Genomic DNA, 20,489 nt, shown 5'->3' with positions numbered 1-20,489 from the left:
CTGAGCAGAAGGGGGAAGAGACAGAAAGGCTGCAACACTGAGCTACCAAGGTCATGAGCTAAGGGAAATCGGAGGACATAAATTAAACCTACCATGTGAGCCCCAACAGACCTCCATTTTCATGTTGGCCACTTATTTATTAGGTGACTGTCACACGTGGGAAGTGTGAAAAGCTCAACCAGTACCTTCATTTATCAACCAAACAAAATTTTTAGAAGACTTTTCTTCTCATGGTGCTTCAAGTGCTTTAGAATCAAACAGTAACTGTTCTCATTTTACAGGCATGGCAGCCAGTCAGTGATGGCTAGAGTGGGTCATTAAAGAGGGCTGTCAATGGTTTCCCATATATTTTTCCCCTCTCTTGGTATTTATTCAAATGATCTTCCTTAGAAAAACAAAGACAAAAAGTCTCCAAAATAAGAAAAAAAAAATCCCCCACTGAAGCAAATAATTTTGCATTTTTGTCCAACAAACAACAACAGCAGATTCTTACTAATGGGTAACAAGGCTAATTCCAGAAATAAGAACATAGAATTTTCAGTTCTACTTCTGGTGCAAACACTAAAAAGCAATTTATAGTCTAGGAAGTACACACAAGAGCAACTGGTTGAAAGTTCTCTTATATTTCAGTTAGACATGTGACATTCATTGAAGAGGATCTACACATTTATAATCTGCTTTTACAGCTGGGGTAACATTCAGAAGACCGTAACAAGGCACATTATAGGCATTAAACTTAGCAAAAATAGGAATGAGCAGTCCTTACTTGTGGGGGTTAATTTAATATAACCTCAAGTGTCATCCCTCTCCTATGTCAGGTCAACAAATGGAAGGCTCTCACATCAGTGTTTTTAACTGATGTGCTGCTGGAGATAGATAGTGGCACAGAGAGGACTTAGCTGCCCTGTGTGGTAATACATACAGCTGAAGACTTTGCTTTGGGGTTGTATCACACAAGGTAACTTCCCCAGCTTAGTTAGCCTAACTTTAGCTAGTGTTATCATGGATACAATTGCAGAGATAGCAACTGGGCATTTCAGCACTTTCTACTGCCAAGCAGGCACTTGCCAAGACCAGATCAATGATTGCACAGAAGCAGCCCTTGCCCTCCATTCCTGGAATGGCATTCCAGAATGGCAGGGCGCTCTGCAAATAAGCAAGAAACCCAGATATTGCAGGTCCTTTCTTAATCAAAGAAATATTACATGATTTTTTATCTCTCTTATGAATCTATGGTCTGAGGTGGAAAGCAGCTGACAGCAGCATGGGTGTCCTTATCTGGCCCTCTCTATGTGGCATGGTCACATTATCTTAAATTAGGGTAACTCCAGTGGCTATGAAGGCACTTTATTCAAGACAGAAGATTTGTTTTTGGGGAGTAAGATATATTCCTTCAACTGCATGATAAGAAGAACAAAACCCTAGAATAGCAATAACTCCCATATGTGAAACATTCAACTTTTTCCATCATGAATGGGCTGACATATGAACATCAGCTCTTTGGAATGGCTGAAAAATTAAGCATCAATAAATTGCAATATAGAAAGAATGAGGCTAGGTGATTTCCTACTGCTATTTCTTTCAGTGTGCTGTATTGGAGCTGCTTAGTTCTCAGTCTCTTTTGAAAAGTCAAAGACACTGTAATCTTACTGGAAAAAAAAGGGTTCACATTGTATTGTGCAATGCTGTCACAATGGGTTTCATTTATAGCCAATTAAAACTAGAAATAAGCATCTAGAGCAGAGTCTATTTCCTTCCCACTTTTCTGTCTGCTTGCAGTTGAAAAGTATGCATATATAGATTTCCTCTGTCGTTATTTCACAGCCCACCACCAACTGGTGTTTTATGAACCGCAGTGGTCTGTGGACCAGTAAACCTGGTATCATTTCTGCTTCCCTGCTGGTTAACTTAGTCTACTTCTGTCGCAATTTAAGATGTTACAGAATTAACACTCAGATACAATCAGTTTTCCCTGAAGAGTTTTGCTTAATGTTTCTATAAACAAGAACAAAGTGACTGAAGAGGATATCAAGTATGATAAAGATAAAACTCTTCAGACTTCGCACAGCACAAATTGTGTTCACACAATCTGCAATTAGTCACCCTAGCTCAATTATGGGGACTAGAGGAGCAAATAAAGATGGAGGGCTCCTTCACAGAATGTAGATAAAAAAGCACAGCCTCTGCAGTTAGTGTGCTCATACTACAGCAGAAAGCTTCAACAGCTTCTCCTGTTACAGAGTCATCTGGGTTTTCTTGCAGTGTGAGGGAGTTCTTGCTCTTGAGAAAACTCGCTGGACACATGTTGGCTTATACACACTTGAATGTCAATGAAAATGAACTCTTTCCATGCTACCATATTGAGATCTCCCCTCATTTCTCAAATAGCCTCTACTCTTTGATGGAGAAAGGGGCAGCCCTTCCCTGAAACCTGGACATTTGGGCTTGGTTGGAATGACAGGAAAAAGTTGTCCTGTATGTTGCATGAAACTACAAAGCACAAGGAGAGAATCAAATTCCAAGTTACCAATTCAGCTTCCACGGGTAGAATCCGCAGGGTCCTGGCTATCTGCTAAAAGTCACCAGAGGGCAAAGCTAAAGTCAGAACTCAATGCTAGTTTTGGAAGAAGGTGCCTCATATTATTTTCTGTCATGGCAGTCATCATAAACTCCTCTTAACTAATAAAAATACTAGTCCATCTTAGAAGAGAGGGTTCATAAAATCCTCAGCAGGTTATAAAATAAAAATAAAAATGATTCACAGCCAGTGGCTGAGGAACAGATTCAAGAGTGATACTGGCTTTGCAAGTTCTGCAAACAAGCTTAATTCCCTATATTTCAAATGTGACTTGTGGGTCTATTCACATTGTTCAGTTTGAGTCTAATGCAGGCAAGTATTACGCTTAATATAGCCCTCCTTTCTTAAATTCAAACTTTGGAGTTAGTCTTTTAGATCTTTTTTTTCGAAAGCCAAAAACTGCTGTCAAATAGACCCTCTGTCTTCAAAAAGTAGGCCTCTGGTTCTGAAACAAGGTCAACTAGAGAAGCTAGCTGGTCCTTCTGCTTTATCTCCAGAGGCAGAAATTAGGAATAAGCACTTTCAGCCAAGAAACTGTAGGAAGATGAGCACTCTCTGTAGTAGCCTTTGGTCAACCAGCAACTGCATTGGATATCCAACTAGGACCATTTGTATGAAGGGTGATGCTTCCCATCATTGTCCAAAGAAAAGAAAAACAAGGAGGTGGGCAAAACGAAAGTCTCTCCAAGTCAGTCTTCCAAGGGAAAGCATAAGCACATCAGTAATTAGGACATTAAAGAACAAACAGTAGCAAGTGTCCCATGCGGCACTGGCTGGGAAATGAACCAGGCAAGACAGTCATTGGTACTGGCCAATCTCCATTGCCTCTGGGTTACAAAATAATTCATAAGATTCTCCAAAAGTTCCTTGACAACCGTTGAGTCTCTTAAATCCAAGAAGTGCCTCTGGCAAGCCAGTTTCCCGTGGAAGCAGCCAGCATCCAGAGGGCTTCTCTTTCTCCGGCACATTTTAAATTAAAACAGTGGATTAATCACATCAAGGAGAAATGGTAAGTTTTTCTCCTTCACAACTGGTCTCAGAGCACACAGAAATTCTGTGTTCTAATTGTAAGGTGAGAGATGAGGGAACCCTACAATCTAGCTATAGATCAGATGCACCACACATGCAGCACTGTGTAAGCGCCAGGGTAAAGATCATGGACAATATTAAAAATGGTGACTGTCAGAGTTCTTCAGAGCCCTTTATACCACCCCATGTATATGATACATGGCATAGAGAGCAAATGGAGAATATAAAATGCATGGAAAAGAGTACCTGGCTTAGGAAAGATATATTCACCAAAACTGTGCTTCCTCGAGTTGAGGGAAATTCTGTCCATGGTGCAAGGGACAGCAGTTATACTTTACTCAGTCCCTGAAGAGAAGGCCAAACCTTGGTAAATTTAGCCCTTTAAGTTACAAATAAATTCAAGTCTCGATGAAAGGCTAGAACAAGTATCTTTTAAGGCACTAAGGTCTAAGCTTAAAGAAGGTCAGATTGTTTCAGTCAGTAAAGGGTAGATAACCTGGAAATTCGCAGACATGTTAGAGAGATCTTAAGGCAGTGAACATCCTTCCAACACTGTGATCCTCCTGTTTGGGAGAGAGGCTTAGCGGGGACAAAAGGAAGCAACTGCCCCAACTGTGCTGAGCAGCCAGGCAGAAGCAACAAACATTACACATTCTGAAGCACAACAAAGGGCCTTAGAAAGAAGATGCTGTGCCTCCCCACACCAGACTCCCAGGGGACGGGATCAGATGATCTCCAGAGGCCCTTTCTAATCAAAATTATTCTACTGTCTTGTGACTTTACAACTCTGTGAACATTGGAGCCTTTCTCCGGTAACTGGTGTGCAAAGGACCAGCATTCTACAGACTGGGCTCCTTGCAGTGCACTTAACAAAGAGAACTGGTATCTATCTTTCCAGATTAGCAGTATACTATTTACTGAAAAAAATCTGCTGTTTCCAGTAGCAATGAACTACAGCCCACTGCAAACCTGTTTCCAATCACGGCAAGAATAAAAATGGGTTATGTATGGCTTCCTTGGGCACGAGTCATAGATTCTTCAGAGTTGCAAATCTAAGGAGAAGCTGCTTTATCTGTTTTATTGCTGGTTTATTGCTGGTTGTCTGTTCAATCAAAAGCAGCCATCCCAACCCATATAGTAAAAAAACTAAGAGGAGTCCAGTGGGAATCGTAGTTCTTTCAGTACTGACATTAAATGATTATGCTTTTTCCACTGTGGGAACTTGCTCTGTCCTGCAAGAGAAAAGAAAAGATTCAGGAACAAGGAGTGATGAACAGAAATCATATGTCTTCCTACCTGCTCTGAACACCATAGCAAAAACCATTCATACATACACACATCCCAGCTGGAACTTGAATTGTGTTTCCTTCCAAAACACAGAAGTGAAAATGTGCAAAATACAGTCCCTTCAGAAGATTTCCACCTGTTAAAACTCTGCATGTATGTGATAAGGGACACTCAACATTTTTTTATTTAAAAGAATCTTCATTTTTTTAAGGGGAAATACACTGTCTAACTTGGAGACTAGCATTTGGATATGAAGTTTTTCACATTTAGGTTGCCACCTAAAATCCAGTCCCAGTCCAGACGAGATGAGCTGTAAACAATAGCTGTTTACTGCCCATATAATGCATGTTCAGTTCTCAGGAGTCCCAAGAAGAGAGTCATACTCTTCCACCTGGCTTGGAGAATGACACATTTCTCATTCATGCTACCTGAAAGCCTATTTTATGTAACTTAAGGCATCTTACCTGGATGGATATGAATCATCTTAAAAATATCACCAAGATACAATAAAAATTAAATGTTAAGGATAGATAATAGGAGAATCATGCACATCGTAAAAGAAATCAGAAGTAAACCAACTCCAGAGATGGTTGCAGAGAGGTACTCAGTACTGCTGCCTAGTCTGGAGGTGCTTTCTCTCCAGTCAGGGCCAGAGAACAGCTATTTTAAAACCAACATATGCATAGAACCCCAAAAGTGAGAGGGTATAACATATCACCCTGTAGGGGACCTACTTCTACAGCCCTGCAACACATGTCTCAAGGCAGAGAACTCAGCAACCTCTTCACAACCAGGCTCCACAGAGCACCCCCTGCTCCTTGGCCTCTGTTTGCAAGATGACAGGCTATAGGAAGTACAAAACATTTACTCTCATTCCCCAAAACCCAATTTTTCCTTAGGTGGGAAAGCAAAAAGGTAGCTGACTCACCGAGCGTGTCCCTGCTCTGCCTTTGTGCTTCTTGTCCTGACTCGGGATGATTTCTAAGGAGCGATAACTGGGGGGTTTATCTTCTGGCCATTCCCGAGACCGGTTCCTCCGCCTGCGGTTTGTCGCTGGGACATAGACCTGATCCTCTGAGGAGCTCCATGACCCCCTGCGAGAAGGGGGGGAGTAGCTGTGCCGCCGCTGGCCTGAGTTATTGCTCCTCCCAGTGTGGTTCTCGTATTCTCGCCTCCCTGCGGGCTCCTGTCTCCCGCCACGACGGTGGCTGGAGCGCTCCTTGGCCTCCTCTGGATAGAAATTGCTGCTGCTGCTGCTCTTGCCCCTCTCAGCTTGGCGTGCGGGCGACACATCCCGTCTGGAGTACTGTGGCCTGCCATTGTAGCCACCTGTCCTCTGCCTCTGAGGATGATCCTCTCGCTGCCTGTCCCACATGTCCTGACTGTAGCTGGAATGAGAATCCCCACTGGAAGGCATGGGCCACCTCCGGTTTTCCCTTCTGTCCTCTGCTGCAGAGTCCCAGGGTCGGGGGGTGCGGGTGGCTCTTTGCGGCCGTGAGGAGTTGCTGCTCCCATGGATGGAGGACATGTGATCAGCGAGAGGAGGTGGCATGATGTCGGAGCCCAGGGAGGACAGCAGGCTGGGCTGCACAGCCTGCCGCTGGTGGGAGGGTGGCCGGAGCTGTGACATGTTGAGGTTTTGGATTTCAGACTCCAGATAGTCCAAAACACCGTTGTTATGGGAAAGCTGGGCTTGTGGCTGTACTAGTGGAAGACTGTTCTGCAGAGACACATCTAAGGATAAAAGAACAGGAGAACACAGCAAGTCAAGAGGAAATGAAGAAAGGGCCCTTCTGCACTCATGAGCCTGGCTGAGTCCCTTCTCTCCTCCTCCTGCTCCTCACTGCAAGAGCTGCATGGTTCTCAAGCACCACAAGCAGCACATCCAGACCAAACAAGGTAAGATGCAGAGAGTAGTAACTAGTAGCTGCCTTTCCTTAAGAAGACTCAGTGTATTGTGTATTAAATCATAGAGACTCAGTCACTGGACCTTTCTAAGGTAACTGGTGCCCTGGCTAGGAAAAAAGGTAACTGTAGATTTAACTAGTGGGCTGAAGAAGTATATACTCAAACATCTTGAATCTAGCATTTAAGATGTTTGCAAACAGTTTCTTGAAACAACAGGTAAAACTCATCAGACACAGATTAAATCTGTGACTACAGCACAGTGGCGAAAAGCTAATTTCAGATAAAAATATGTTATATACTTTTGAGAAGTCATTATGTTGAATTCCTCTGTTTTCCTTGAGCGATTGAACAATATTACTGGTAGTAAGTTATTTTATTTAATTATTTCTCCAGGACTTCAGAGACTTCCCTCCTCCATTTAAGTTACAAATAAATTCCACTATACAAGTGATTTTGGGGCAGAACAACATTTAAAATTCTTCCTGGTTCATTAAAGAGTCTTTCATTTTTTGCTGCATGCAGGGTAGATCTATTTCACAGAAGGCAGTTTGCCCTTAATCATTTAAGACTAGAGATTTGATAAGAACTCAAACAAATTGCACCTCACTTGTCATGTCAGTTTTGGCTATAAGGAGTTGACCGTGACCAGCACAGCAGAACAAAGAGACAGTACCCTCCTGTGCCACACAAAGCAAGATAAGCTGGGTATATTTACCCTGCAGTTGCTGGGGTGTAGCACAGATATACTTTAGTTAGCACTAAACTACTTCACCCAGCACCGAGCCCAGCAAGACACTTAAGATGAACAGGCTGTATTTATCCACCCAGGCAAGTCTACAGTATGCTGTAGATGTAGCAGAGCTGTTACGCTCAGACACGCAACCGTGCTAGAAACATCTCTCTTTTGTGGTAGAGAGGCTAAAGCCTCAAAGCTGAACTTCCCTAAGAAGTTACCTGGTTCTGGTCCTGATTTCCCTCTGAAATGATGCCCATGGTCTTACCTCGTTGCAGTAGAGGGTTCAGCTGGTAAGAGGAAAGTTTTGAGTTCCTGTCACCACCTCCGTAGAACATGTTGGGTGATATCCAAGGTGCAAGTGCCTGAGCCCGCTTTATGAACCGATGCCGTTCCAGTACTGTAAAAGAAGAAGAAAGCTTACTGCAGCTATCCAGAGAGCACAGCTTGCAGATCACATACCATTTTACTTGTTAGGCTGTAGTCTTTGGATACAGGAAATTCACAAAATGAAAATCTCTCTCCACCCTACGACAAAGTTAAAGCAGAACATGGGAAATTCCAATATGAAGTCGTATATCTTCAGAAAGATACCTAAAACAGAAGAAAAGGGTTACTGCCTAACATTAAGAGTCCAGTCCCAGCAACTGGGAACAAAAACCACTATGATTAAGTATGCAGCACTACCAGGTGTAAGACTTCTACCTGCTCTGTCATTATGAGTATAGTCGTGGAAAGGCGTGAAATAATGTTTCATACAGTAAGACATACCACAGTTTTCTCTCTCTCAAAACTTTTTCAGCTCATCATTGGTCCTTTCCCCTTTTAGTTTTGATTTACAGCTAAACAAGATCTTTCTTTGCCACTTTCATGTGGGTTCTGTCCAGATCATATTTTCCACTCTATACTCCATTATTTCCTCTCTGTTCCACATATAGGGCACTCAGAGGTGCACTGTCCAGCTTCTCCCTTTCTAGTCTCTCTCTGTAATTTACCTCAGCACGATTGCTAAAACTAAATCCCCTAGGACAGTGTGATCAAACTGGCGAGCAAACTAAATTTCCAGTTTTCAACAGCAATGTCTAGTGCACTGAAAGAGCAAACTCGGCGGAAATGTCTCTTCCTCATTGGGTTTCCACCGCCATTTCCAGAACCCTATTCGTGGGGTCAGGCTCCATTCACTTTTTTCAGCATTTCCATCTCACCTCCTCTACACAGACAACCTAACCATTCTTGCCTTCAAAACCATAGCTCGTCACTGCTTCTTTTGGGGGAATACCTAAAAACATCTTGCAGAAACTTACTATTTCTGCCTCAAAACTTAGGTTTACAAGCAAGCAAATTCTGCAAGTCCCAGACTTTACAAAGCCTAGTTTGTTTGTCATTACTGAGTAAAGCTTTTCTGCAACAGGGCCTTTGCAAAATTTCTCTCATATGGCTTCCCTGAAGTTTCAGAAGTGATAGGCTTTTACTGCAACCTCATCTCTGGTCAGGCATGAACAGAACATTCCTGGCTATACAGTTCAGGAAACAGATAGGAATATAATTGCCTTTGAGACTGTTACTCCTCTGATAAATCTGGCTGAAGTTGGCTGATGAAATTAAAAGCTATTGGAGGGAAAGAGATAGGGGATAGACAGACAAGTTGACTGCAAAAGATTTGCTTCTTTAAGAAACCAGGCTACAGCTAAGCTCCAATTAATTCTGTCCCCCGGGGTTCATTGTATCAGGCAGCATTTAGACTGCATGTTCTCTGGGACTGAGCTTTCCATTTCAGGTAGCACTCCAGTTATTAAACATGTCCTCCTTTAGCTGTTTCACTGAATTTATACAGAGCACCACTTGCAGCAAAACAAGGACTGACCATGCCTCAACTCATCCTACCCTTTCCCCACAGGTCATGCAGCTCCACTTCATTCTCCATTTCAGACTCCCTCCTCAGTTTGGCTCCAACCAGAGAGAACTGTAAAGCTGGAAACTTCAGGGGTTTTAATCCTAATACTCCAATATATCTTCAAAGCTCTGTGGCCTGAGATAGCAGCTTTCAAGCACTTTATGTCAAACTTGATTCACTTTCTTTTCTTTTTTTTTTTTGTCCCAAGAGATTTCCCTCCAGTTTAGGTTTCAAACTTGAAGAAAGAGAGAAAGAAGATGAAGGATAAAAAGAAGAGAAAGGCCTCATCTCTTCCTCTCTTATTCCTCCAGTTACCACCTTGAGAATGTCCTAGAACCTGCTGACTGCACGTCCCTCGGTTTTGATCATGGTCTTTGCCTGAGGAGCAGAGGTCCAGCAGCTGTGGGCATACCTACTTAGGGTTCTCCCCCTTAAGGTATGAAGGCAGTCACTAGGACCAAGGTCATCATGTCCCTGTAATTCTCTGATCTCTTCCTACAGCTGAGCAAATGCAGAATTACCCCTGGACTTCCTTCACTACTTTTGGCCTTTCTTCCTTCCCCAGATACCTTGCTTTCCAGTTTGAATCTGACATATATTCTGGTTCCCCATCTCCAAAATGGAAGTAAAGTTATAGATATTTTTAAAGTGAACATATTTATTTAAGAAAGGTCAGATTCACCCGAATTCCAAAACTCATACCTGCTGTAAAACTTTGGCAGAATGTTGTGTTGTTCCCTTCATTTATTCCCTGCTGAGAAAGGTTGTTCTTCACCTTTGACAGACCTTACAGCTGCTGGGCCAATTATTCAATTATAAAAAGAAATATTTTTAAACCTAGTCAGACCCAGGTGCAAGTATATCCTATTTTATACCAATTCATTATTAGAAGAAGTCCACAGTAGAAAACGAACTAATGGGAACAGAAGGAGGTCATACATATATTTACCCTGATGGGCTTTTCGCAGAGCTTTCCATTGGGAACGTAATTGGCTTGCTCCTGGGGCATGTTTAATATTTCTGTACTCCAATCCTGAATTACTCAAACAATGCACTTCTTTTATTGCTAGGTTCAAAACCACGGTACTTAGTGCTGTGATTCACAGCCGCAGGATTACGTTTCCTCAATGGCACCTGTGATTGTTCAGTAGATCTAGGCTGTCCTCTAGTGGCCAACAATTGGGAAGAAATTGGCTCACACTGTAATCGTAAAGGAGACGAGGATTTCTGCCTTCTCTTCAGCTGTATGGAACTGTTATTCCTCAGGACTGTTTTTAAGATGTTCCCTGAATCTATCTTCTTGTGTTTTTTAAGGCCTCCAGTTCATTTCTTGGAGTGAAAAAAAAGTAAGTCAGAGGCAGGATGAAGTGAAGGTGTGTTAGAGGAGGGGAGCAGGCACAGGGATCCTTTGCAAAGCAGATAAAGAGGGCAGGCAGCTGGGATGGAAATTACAGCCACAGAACCCAGCAGCCAGTCAAGGAGGCTGGTCTTGCCTGTACCTTCTCTCATGAACAGGGAGAGGTTTTGGGAACCCTGCAAGAATTCCTCCTCCTCAACAGGAGGCAGGAAATAACAGCAGCAGTCTGGAGTGAGCTATAATCTACTGCACAGAAAAACAGAAAGGAGCTCACACAAATCTGAATCCCTTTTTCGTTGAGAACTAGGAATTCTGGAGGTGTGAGTCTTTCATCTCCACCACCTCTCTCTCCCTTCGCGGAAACTAATTTTTCTGCCAAATTTCCACAGCCTCCTCAACACTACGCATTTCACTTGACAACCTGTAAAGCCCCCCAAAAGTGTTTTGTTTTGTTTTTAGCAGTAAGAGGGATGTTCTGTTCTCTCTTTGCAAGGGCTAACCAAATCAGGTTTAAGCCTAAAACTCTTACAGCTTACACCCAACTGATACCAAATAGCTCTTCTGAAGGTAAAGGGAAACCAGGAACCCAGCTCCTTGTTCATAAATCCTCTCCTTGTAGCATCTGGGGAAGAATCTGGTGATTTCAATGATAAATAAACTTATTTGTTGTATTTTGTTCCTGTCAGACTGTGTAAGCTGCAGAGAGGCTAGTCCACCATGTGGCTAACTAAGTTTCATTTACAGGGCTGCAGAGGTTATGTGACTTTAGTAGCCACAATTCAGACAGCAGCCTTATTAAAGAAACTATATCTGGCTACAGAAACTTTATTACTGCTAAAAACAAACACAACAAAGTTTCTTTTGACCCTCAAAAACGCACTTATACAGTTGAGCACCAAGAGAGACCATCTTTCTCCTCTTTTTTCTCACTTCCTTCCCCCAAGAAAAACAAATAAAACCTTCTTCTTGTGGAGGGAGCAGCTCTGAAAAAAACATGAAGATAGAAAATGCCAATTTTTACATAATTCCTCTTGGAGCAACATACTTGAAGGTTAGGCTAGTTTGGACAGTAGTACAAAGGCATTTGCTTGCGTTCCTCACATGCACAGGCAAATGAACCACAAGACAGAGAAGAAAAGTCCTGAGCTACTCATACAAGGGAGCTGGATGACATGAGAGATGCTGGTAAGAAGGTGTCAGTGAGGAGGAACCTCTGAAATTTGGACACAGAAAAGCAAGGTGGGTTCTATGTATCTCAGCTCCCCTCCTCTAAACTCAGATAAGCTGGTCCCAGAGGTCACATTGGCCACAGAAATGTTTCATTTTATATGGATGCTGAGCATAAGGGAGAAAGGGGAGCTCAGCAAGCTCCTAGTCAAGTTTTCATATTGACAAAAGCCATAAATGGATGCACATTTGCTTGAAACTCACCTTCCTGGTTACAGCAGCACCGGGTTGGACAGCAGCCACACTGGATGTGGCAGCAGCAATACTGGGGGCAGCACTGGCACCAGCATATTCCAATCACCAGAAGGAGAAGGAGGCCACCGAGAATGATGAGGAGTACCGTAAGCCAATCTATGGGAAAAAAGGAGAGAGAAAAAGGATTGATCCTGATGTATCTGGCTGTGGCAAGTTACTGAGCACCCCTCCACTGCTGGAGATGTCTTGGAGTGGGGAAGAAGAGAAAAGGAGGAGATATCTTGCAACTCGGGCGATGAACCACAGGCACTTACGGAGAACAATCAGCTTCACTTCTTTGTCCGCATCACCTGATGTATCTCCTGGTGCTTCCACACTGCAGTAGTACACGCCGTGGTCCCACCACATGACCTCAGTGATGACAAGGTCTGCTTCTGCAGGAGAGGGATTGAGAGGTCAGTGGGCTATTTGGGACTGACACTATTTTCAGGCCACACTCAAAACCTCTGCCTGCAGGCAACATGGAGTACTGCATCTCCCCTCTTCCCAAGCATAGCAATCACCTTCCAACAATCACATTTGAGTCCACTGAGAATTCCTACAGACAATATTCACTGCCAGTCCCTTTCTTCTGTGTTGCTAGAAGGCAACACTACTTAGAAGCGGTACTAGTTCTGTGTAGAGTGAAATAACCAGCATGCTGCTGAATGTTAACAGACACCAGCTGCTGCCAACTGCCAGCTCTACTGGTTTTGGAACACACTTCACTGTCCCTCTTAGGTCAGCCATCCCAATAGCTCATCTGGCAGGAGCAACACTTATTGCTTCGGGAACAGCAGGGAGCATATAATACACCTGGACAATTACACAGTATTTCTTAGAAGAATGAACTGTTTTCTAGCCTCTGGGCTCCTCAGCTTTTGTGCTCTTCAGCAAAATGCTCAGGCATCCCCAGCTCAGCCTTAGCTCGTAGTGCCTCCAACATCCTCAGGCCAACCGGGGACAGGGCCCTTCACAGCTCTTATTCCACTGCCACCTCCCGGAATGTGTAAGCTACGGACTACACTAGCAGTGTTTATACCTCTCTTCACTTAGCAGACCCAGATATTTTATAGTTACTGAGTTCAGTGCCTGCCTGGGAGGTCGAGTCACTTACTGTTCTGAATGGTGATCTTCCGTTGCTGGTAGTCGATGCCCAGCACGGGGTCCTTCTGCCCGTATTTCTGGATGACAATGCGCACCTTTCGCTGGCTGTCGTTGCAGTCGTTAGATGGGTCCTGGCCAAGGGCTAAACCAGCCTGGTATGCTACAAACATACAGCAGCAAATAAGATGCCAAAAGTTATTTCGAAGGACCAATTTCTATTCCCCTGTGAGCAGTAGAGAAACTCTTGAGTGCGTGTGTGCATTTGCTTTAGTTTAATAATACAAACCAAGGCTTCAAACTGGCAAGGACAAGTCACTTTGGAGTACTCAAAAACAAACAGAGGTAGAGCCACAGGAATGGCAGGGATTTTGAGAATGCAGAAGATGTGGAGGAGATCCCTCCTGTACTCACAACTGAAAGAACAGCAATAGAAAGAGCCTAATGGTGGTAGGCTGGAGGGCAGCTCCCAGTATGAAGATAAACTGCATGGAAAAGAATCATAAAACACCAAGGCGTACTGGAACTAAAACAAAAGTGTGTTTATTTACCAAACAAAACCTCCAGACATACAGGAAAGGGATTGTCTGCCTTTCCCGCCTGCATCCCATCAGATTTTGTGCATCTTATAAAAACAGGATATAATCCATCATCTGATTCCGGCTAAGGACTAAGTTAGAGACATCCAAGAGAATTAATGGAGGACTAGAGGCAATTTCTGTGCAATACTCCTGTGACAGACTCACAATATAAACATTGAATTGCCAGGTGTTTGGGAGCTGAGAGTTGGGGAGACAACTGATTCAGTCAGCACTGCCTGCAAAAGGCTTGCAATGAAGAGAGGAGAGAACAAAGCTTGTCAAAGTCTCTTCCACTGCTGTACTTACCACAGAGCATGAATACCAGACCCTGCTAAGCAGACACCATGACCTTCATGCTTTTTGTCACTGTTTGCGCCTATTAGCTTGAGCCTGGGCTAAAAGCACTCGTGTTATGCTGGGATCAGCTGAGCCAGGGACCTGCCTGCTTGTGCACTAGGCTGTAGAGCACTTGTTAATATGCCTACCTAACCCACCCAGGCTGCATAAAGGAGAGTTTGGGCACTAAGACACCCACTCTGAGCTCAGTCCTAAGTGTACAGTTAAGCTGAGGACTCTTAAACATACTGTAGGGTTTATATAGAATAGAATAGAATAGAATAGAATAGAATAGAATAGAATAGAATAGAATAGAATAGAATAGAATAGAATAGAATAGAATAGTTCATTTGTAAGGGACCTACAAAGGTCATCTAGTCCAACTGTCTGATCACTTCAGGGTTGAGCAAAACTTAAAATATATTATTAAGGGCACTGTCAAAATGCCTTTTAAACATTGACAGGCTTAGGGCATTGACCACCTCTCTAGGAAGCCTATTCCAGTGCTCGCCCACCCTCTCATTAAAAATTGCTCCCTGGAGTCCAGTCTGAATTTCTCCTGCTGTACCTTTGGACCATTCCTACACATCCCATCACTGGATACCAGAGAGAAGAGACAGCATTTTGCCTCCTCAAGAAGCTGTATAGAGCAATGAGGTTACCCCTCAGCCTCCTTTGTTCTGAACCAGATAAGCCCAAAGTCCTCAGCTGCTCCTCACAGGACATGCATTCCAACCCTTTCACCAGCTTTTTTGTCCTCCCTGGTTGCATTCAAGTACCTTAATATTCTTAAATTCTGGGACCCAGAACTGCACACAATACTCAAGGTGAAGCCACACCAACATTAAATATAGTGGGATCATCACATCTTTTGGCCAGCTGGTTATACTGTGTTTGGTGCACTCTGGAATGCAGTTTGCATACGATATTAAACACTCCTGAATTAAGGCTGCCCACACCAGAGTGTCTGCACATGAAGTACTCTCACCAGTATTAAATGTTATTACTTAGAAGTCTTTCTACCCTCCAAAATGCATATGTTTTTTCTACTTTCTAAGATCAGTAACATCTTGTCACAGGTATCTATCTCCAACTGTGGGGTCCCCCATGGAATCATAAAGTCAACTTGTTTCAGGGCCCTTGCTTTCAAACAAGCTGAAGCATAAAATGGGGCTGCCAAGATTGACTTATGTCAAACGTGGGTGAGCTGCTCTGCCTTCTGAATTGATGACAAGGAGGACAAATGAAGTGCTTTGGCTGGAATCTCTACAATCTCATATCATAAGCCCTTGACGTTTCAAAGCAAATCACAGACATGACTTATTTTTCCTTGGAGTGCTGGGAAACACCACCACCCGGTTCGTGAGTAGAAAGGCATCAAAGCCTGTATTACCAAGTAAGTCCACCTTCCCCTTCCTTTCCACTGGAAGAGGGATTCCTTGGAGGACAAGCTTAACACTTACAGGCTGAGTAGTAGTCAAAGATGGGGTCCTTGCAGAAGGATTTGAAGCGCCAGGTCACCACCACGTCCTGCAGCTGAGCTGAGGTGCTGTAGTCACACCTGAGGATGACACTGGCAAATAAGGTGGTGTAACGCTCAGTATCCTGCACTGTCACCTGGAGGGAGAGGCAACCTGCAGACAAGAACAGAGAAGGCCATCAGCCCACAGACTCAGACCTCACACCACACCAAGTGATAGAAGCACATCTCTCTCAGCCTCATCCAGGACCTGCACCTTACAGACCTTCCAGCCCCTCTGGTGAAGATATTAAGGGTTACAAACCCTGGTTAGAATGTGAGTCCCATCTTTCCTTGAAGGCAGCTTCTTTGGCCTGCCCTATGGGCTGAATTCTCCAAAGCAACTATGAGTAGCCATTATGCAGCAAATCATTCTTTTTCTACATGGAGAAAACTGTCCCTCCAAGCTGAGGGAGATAATTTGTTGGGCCCAGAAGCACACAGGATGGGACTGCCTTGGCTTTTAATCCTATCCAGAAAAATTCTGCAGCACCACCTGTTCATATAAACACCAAGTTAATTTTATCAAGGTCTCACTAAGACAGTCATCAGAACATTACCTAGTGGTGACCAGGATTAAGACAATACAGCTTTCATCCTGTAGCACTGTAGTTAAACTTAATCTGTTTATCACAACTTCAGAACAGCACACATCAATTACCCTTTTTTTCCTTTTTAATGAAGCTATTGTTATGTATCTTAGAACTCTTCCTAACAACCTCCACATCATTCTCTATCTAAGAAGCTGCACACACTGAGGAGGGTTTTACAAAGCTTCTCATAATCTATGCTTTATTTTAGGCATACTCCAGACACATCTCTATCTTATTTAAACTTTGATAATACAGTAAGTTGTGCTTGTCATTAACAATAGCGAAGTTATCACCAGTTGCCTTTGATAAGGGAATACAAACAGTGCAGAGCAAGTGTGGGATGCCCTGTCTGAATACATGCCAGAGAACAGGGCAGTGATTGCAGTGTTGTGCCAGTTGCTTCTTAACTGGGAAGCATGACAGCAGGAAAGGCAGGAAGGAAATGGGGAGACTTGGAAGGTACCAACTGAACAGGTCTCCATTAACCAACACATTTCCCTCTACTCCAAGTTTTCAGGATGAGAGCAAGGGAACAAGATGCTAATACTATATACTAACATCTGGATCACAGCTGCAAGCATCATTCTTTGTCAAGCATCATTCAATGTCCTCTTAGGCTGGACCTCCACAGTATGTTCCAGGCAAATACGAGTTCACACAGTTTCCACATGGTGGAAAACATGCTGCAGAGGTGCAACGCTGCCTCAGCAAGTAATTCTGCAGTAGGGTATTGTTAATGCAGTACTTGCTCAGTTTCTGGTTTGAAGTGGACTCCTGGTCACCAACTGAAAGCACAGGCAGAGCGAAGTAATTTGCCTTAAAAATACCACACAAACATAGAGAGGACCAGGGCAAACCCTGAATCCAAGGCTCGCTTAAACATTGAAATACCAGCAGCTGTGCAAACCTCTAGGAAAAACAAGTTTTTACAATGCTGTAGCAAAGCAAGGTCCAGGCTGCAGACAGGTACAGCTGCTCTTATTTAAAAGCATTGTAGTTCAACACATCTTGTTTCAGCTTTCATTGTGAAATAGTTGACTCATGGAATCTTAATTCAGAAAATCACAAGAAACCAATCAAAACTTTGAACTCTCAAAACTGGCAGAACATTGATCTCAAGGTCAATCAAATGAAACCCCATATGAATTCTGACTTGGGAACAGAACATTTTCCATGGGTTTCCTACAACAAGATCTCTCTGGCAAGAGTAAAACACTCAAAATCACTATGTGCTTTTCACTTACAGAAACAAAATCTTTTTATGGAGGGGATTCTTTCTCATTACCTCTGTTCTGCAAAAGAGTCAGAATTGAAAGGTAAGTTCCTTATTTTCTAAGGAGCTTGAAAAACCCACTGTTCCCACTGGAGAACAGTCAGATGTCTCTGCATGTCTGATGTTTCATATTAACCTCCTCCAAGAAAACAGAAAAGTTGTAAAAATGAAGGCTGGTTCCTAAACTTGGACTGCATTACTCCGCTGCAAGCTGCTGCTCTTCTTATCCTGGCAGGGAAGAACAAATCTGGACACTACTAACCTAGTAGGCTACCTCAGGCTATGGCTTCGCAGTGAAGCCATGAACCTTCAGGGCCAGTGAAGCCAAGGTTTGGTTAGAGCATCACCCAGGAATATGGCTGTCAAGCAAGACAACAGATAAGCATCCCTCCACACTTTTTTGCTTCTTTCACTCGTTCTCTGTGAAAAATCGAACTTCGGTACTTAAAGCCAGATCACCAGCCAAGACCCAGGCATCCAAGAAGCAAAACGATAATTTTATTTCCGACTGGAGGCCCGAAGCTGTCAGGCAACCCGCAAAGCTTGGCAGAAATAACTCTGTTTGCTGGAGGCCGCCCCTGGACACGGAGGTGAGCTCCCGTTCCCCACAAGCTCGTACTCACGGGTGAGGAAGCACTGCGGCTCCCCCGATCCCCAAACAGGCTGAGCCAGCAGCAAAGCCTGAGGCGGGCGACTGCGACAGGTCAAAGGGGGATCGACCTCTCCGTGCCCGCGCCCTGCTCCCAGGTTCCAGCCAGGCCAGCCGCACACGACCGATACTGGAGGCTGCCAGGAAGCAGGCGGTCACTTCCTCCTAGGAGAGCGCCCAGCCGCACCTTTGGGACAGCGAAACTCCCCTCTGCATGGCTTCGTAACGAGCTCGGGAGAGCCCCGGGAAGGGCACCGAGAGGAGAACGGCGCTCGCCCGGCCCTGGCCGCCCCTTCCCTTCGCCGCGGGGCCGCCGCCGCTCCCCGCGACCCCGCACCGCCTTAACCACGGGCGAACCCCGAGGGCGCCTCCCGGGTCCCGGCCCGGTGCCGCGGGGGTGTCACCGGCTGGGCCGGGACCCCTGGGCGGGCCGGGACCCCACGGCCCCACTCACCGGCCGGCAGCCAGGCCAGGGCCAGGGCCAGCGCCCACCGGCAGAGCCCGTGCGGGGCCATGGCGCGCAATCCTCCTCCTCCTCCGCCGCCGCCGCTCGGGGACGTCGCGCCCACTGTCCCTCCCCTTCCGTGGCACCTGTCCCTCGGTCGGGCGCTGCCGCCGGCTGCAGTCCCCTCCCTCCCTACCTGCGCCCTGCTCCGCAAAGCCAGGCAAAACACCCGCCGCCAGCTTCCGACACTGCTTAATATATATATATATGTATAATATAAAGATATATTTCACAGTATATGTTTATTGTATAAATATAAAATAAATTTTTAAAAAGTCCATGTAATTCGCACACAGGTGTACGGGAAGTTACGGGCACGCAGTTTCGCCCGGGGCAGCGCCTCCCACCCCAGGGGCGCACGGGAGCGCACGCCTCGTCCTGCGGGCAGGAGGAATGTTTGGGGAATTCGTCCCGTTCTCCCGCTGACATTTCAAAAGACCGCAACCGCGGCCAAACAAGAGGTTACTTTAAAAGCAAGCCACAACCAAACCCACCCGAAGTTAAACACCCACCGGCCCCTCTAATTCGCCCGCTGCCGCCGCCGGGCCCGCCCCGCCGGACGGCGGCTCCCGGGGCGCCCCGCGGCTCCCGTTGCCCGGAGACCGGTAACGCCGCGGCGGAGCCGGCTCCAGGTACGGGGAGGTGGGAGGGTCGCGGTCGCTCCGGCCCCACGCCGCCCCTCGGGGGGCCCACAGGTTCCCTGCGGCTGTGCCCGGCAGCCCCTCTCCTCATGCACCCGCACTGCGCTCCCCGGAGCGCCTCTGTGCCAGGCACCCTCCCCCTGGCCCCTCTGAGGCGCCCTCCCCTGCTGCCCCTGGGGAGCGCCGGCTGTCCCCCGCCTGCCCCTTTGGTACCCGCTGCAAGACAGGAATGACTGTCCTGCAGCACATCCCGTACTTCATCTGAAATGTGGGACTTGCTGGGTTTTCGTTACCACGTGCGAGGCAGTTAATTTTATGACTTGTTGCATTTGTGGCACTGTTCTCATACTCGTTTTTATGATTATCCTTTATGCTCTAAGTTAATAAGTAACTGGTGATGTCACCCACTCTGGTTTCTGCTTAATAAAAACCTGATAACCTTTATTCACAAGGCACGCTTTAAGAGACTTGAAACGGTTGCTTGCATGAGACAGAGCTAGGACCTGGATCATAGAGAGGGCTACTTTAGGTGTAAATTGGAAATTAGAATTAGGTTTTATTTCTCCTAATTTTATAAAAAAATATTCTGCATGTGTGCAACATAGCAATAGTGAGGTTCTAAGCAGGGCTCTCCATCTACTTGTTTTCTCTCTCTGATGGGGGGAAAAAGAGACAATGGGGCTATGGTAAAGACGGTGTGTCTAGATCCAGCTTTGTAGCTTTTTCCTTGCTGTCTCAGTCTCTGACTAGTAAATAATTTATAGACTTCACTGTTGTGAGAATTGATATCTTCTCTTATTCTCCTTGCTCTCGAGGAGCTTTCTAGCTGTTGTAAAAGAGACAGCAATGTGCTCTCATACAGAATTTTTTTCCTTGGGATCTTAGGTTGCTTGCCTAAAACTGACTTTCATTACTAATTCTGTAGTAATGCTGATGGATAATGATTAACAGACAGCACTGGTTAGCTATGCCTGATTTACACTTAGATATTTTTCTTTGTGTGTATAAGCACTAAAAGACTTCAATATTTTTTGAGTGAAC

At 45.0% G+C, this 20,489-nt stretch overlaps 2 protein-coding genes across 3 annotated transcripts in view; one reads left to right on the top strand and one right to left on the bottom strand.

Moving 5' to 3' along the window:
* Positions 1-604: 604 nt before the first annotated feature.
* ILDR1 (immunoglobulin like domain containing receptor 1) lies at positions 605-19,554 on the bottom strand. 2 transcript variants are annotated; one of them, XM_064644364.1, is made up of 8 exons: positions 19,320-19,554; positions 15,732-15,902; positions 13,365-13,514; positions 12,523-12,642; positions 12,218-12,364; positions 7,804-7,935; positions 5,823-6,628; positions 605-4,839 (listed from the first exon to the last, which is right to left on the bottom strand). In XM_064644364.1, the coding sequence occupies exons 1-8, from the start codon at positions 19,537-19,539 to the stop codon at positions 4,798-4,800; spliced, it is 1,788 nt and encodes a 595-aa protein (XP_064500434.1). In that variant the 5' UTR covers positions 19,540-19,554; the 3' UTR covers positions 605-4,797. The 2 variants fall into 2 exon arrangements, with proteins under 2 accessions (XP_064500434.1, XP_064500435.1); XM_064644365.1 differs by lacking the exon at positions 19,320-19,554 and adding an exon at positions 18,757-18,880.
* The window catches only part of CFAP44 (cilia and flagella associated protein 44), a 42,945-nt gene continuing 41,742 nt past the window's right edge, over positions 19,287-20,489 (top strand). The window contains exon 1 of the mRNA XM_064644361.1: positions 19,287-19,439. The gene's annotated coding sequence lies outside the window, so the exon portion shown is untranslated. The remainder of the gene's footprint in view (positions 19,440-20,489) is intronic.

Source organism: Pseudopipra pipra, chromosome 2, assembly GCF_036250125.1.
Source record: "Pseudopipra pipra isolate bDixPip1 chromosome 2, bDixPip1.hap1, whole genome shotgun sequence".
NCBI lineage: Eukaryota > Metazoa > Chordata > Aves > Passeriformes > Pipridae > Pseudopipra > Pseudopipra pipra.
This window is presented reverse-complemented; position numbering and strand designations above follow the sequence as displayed.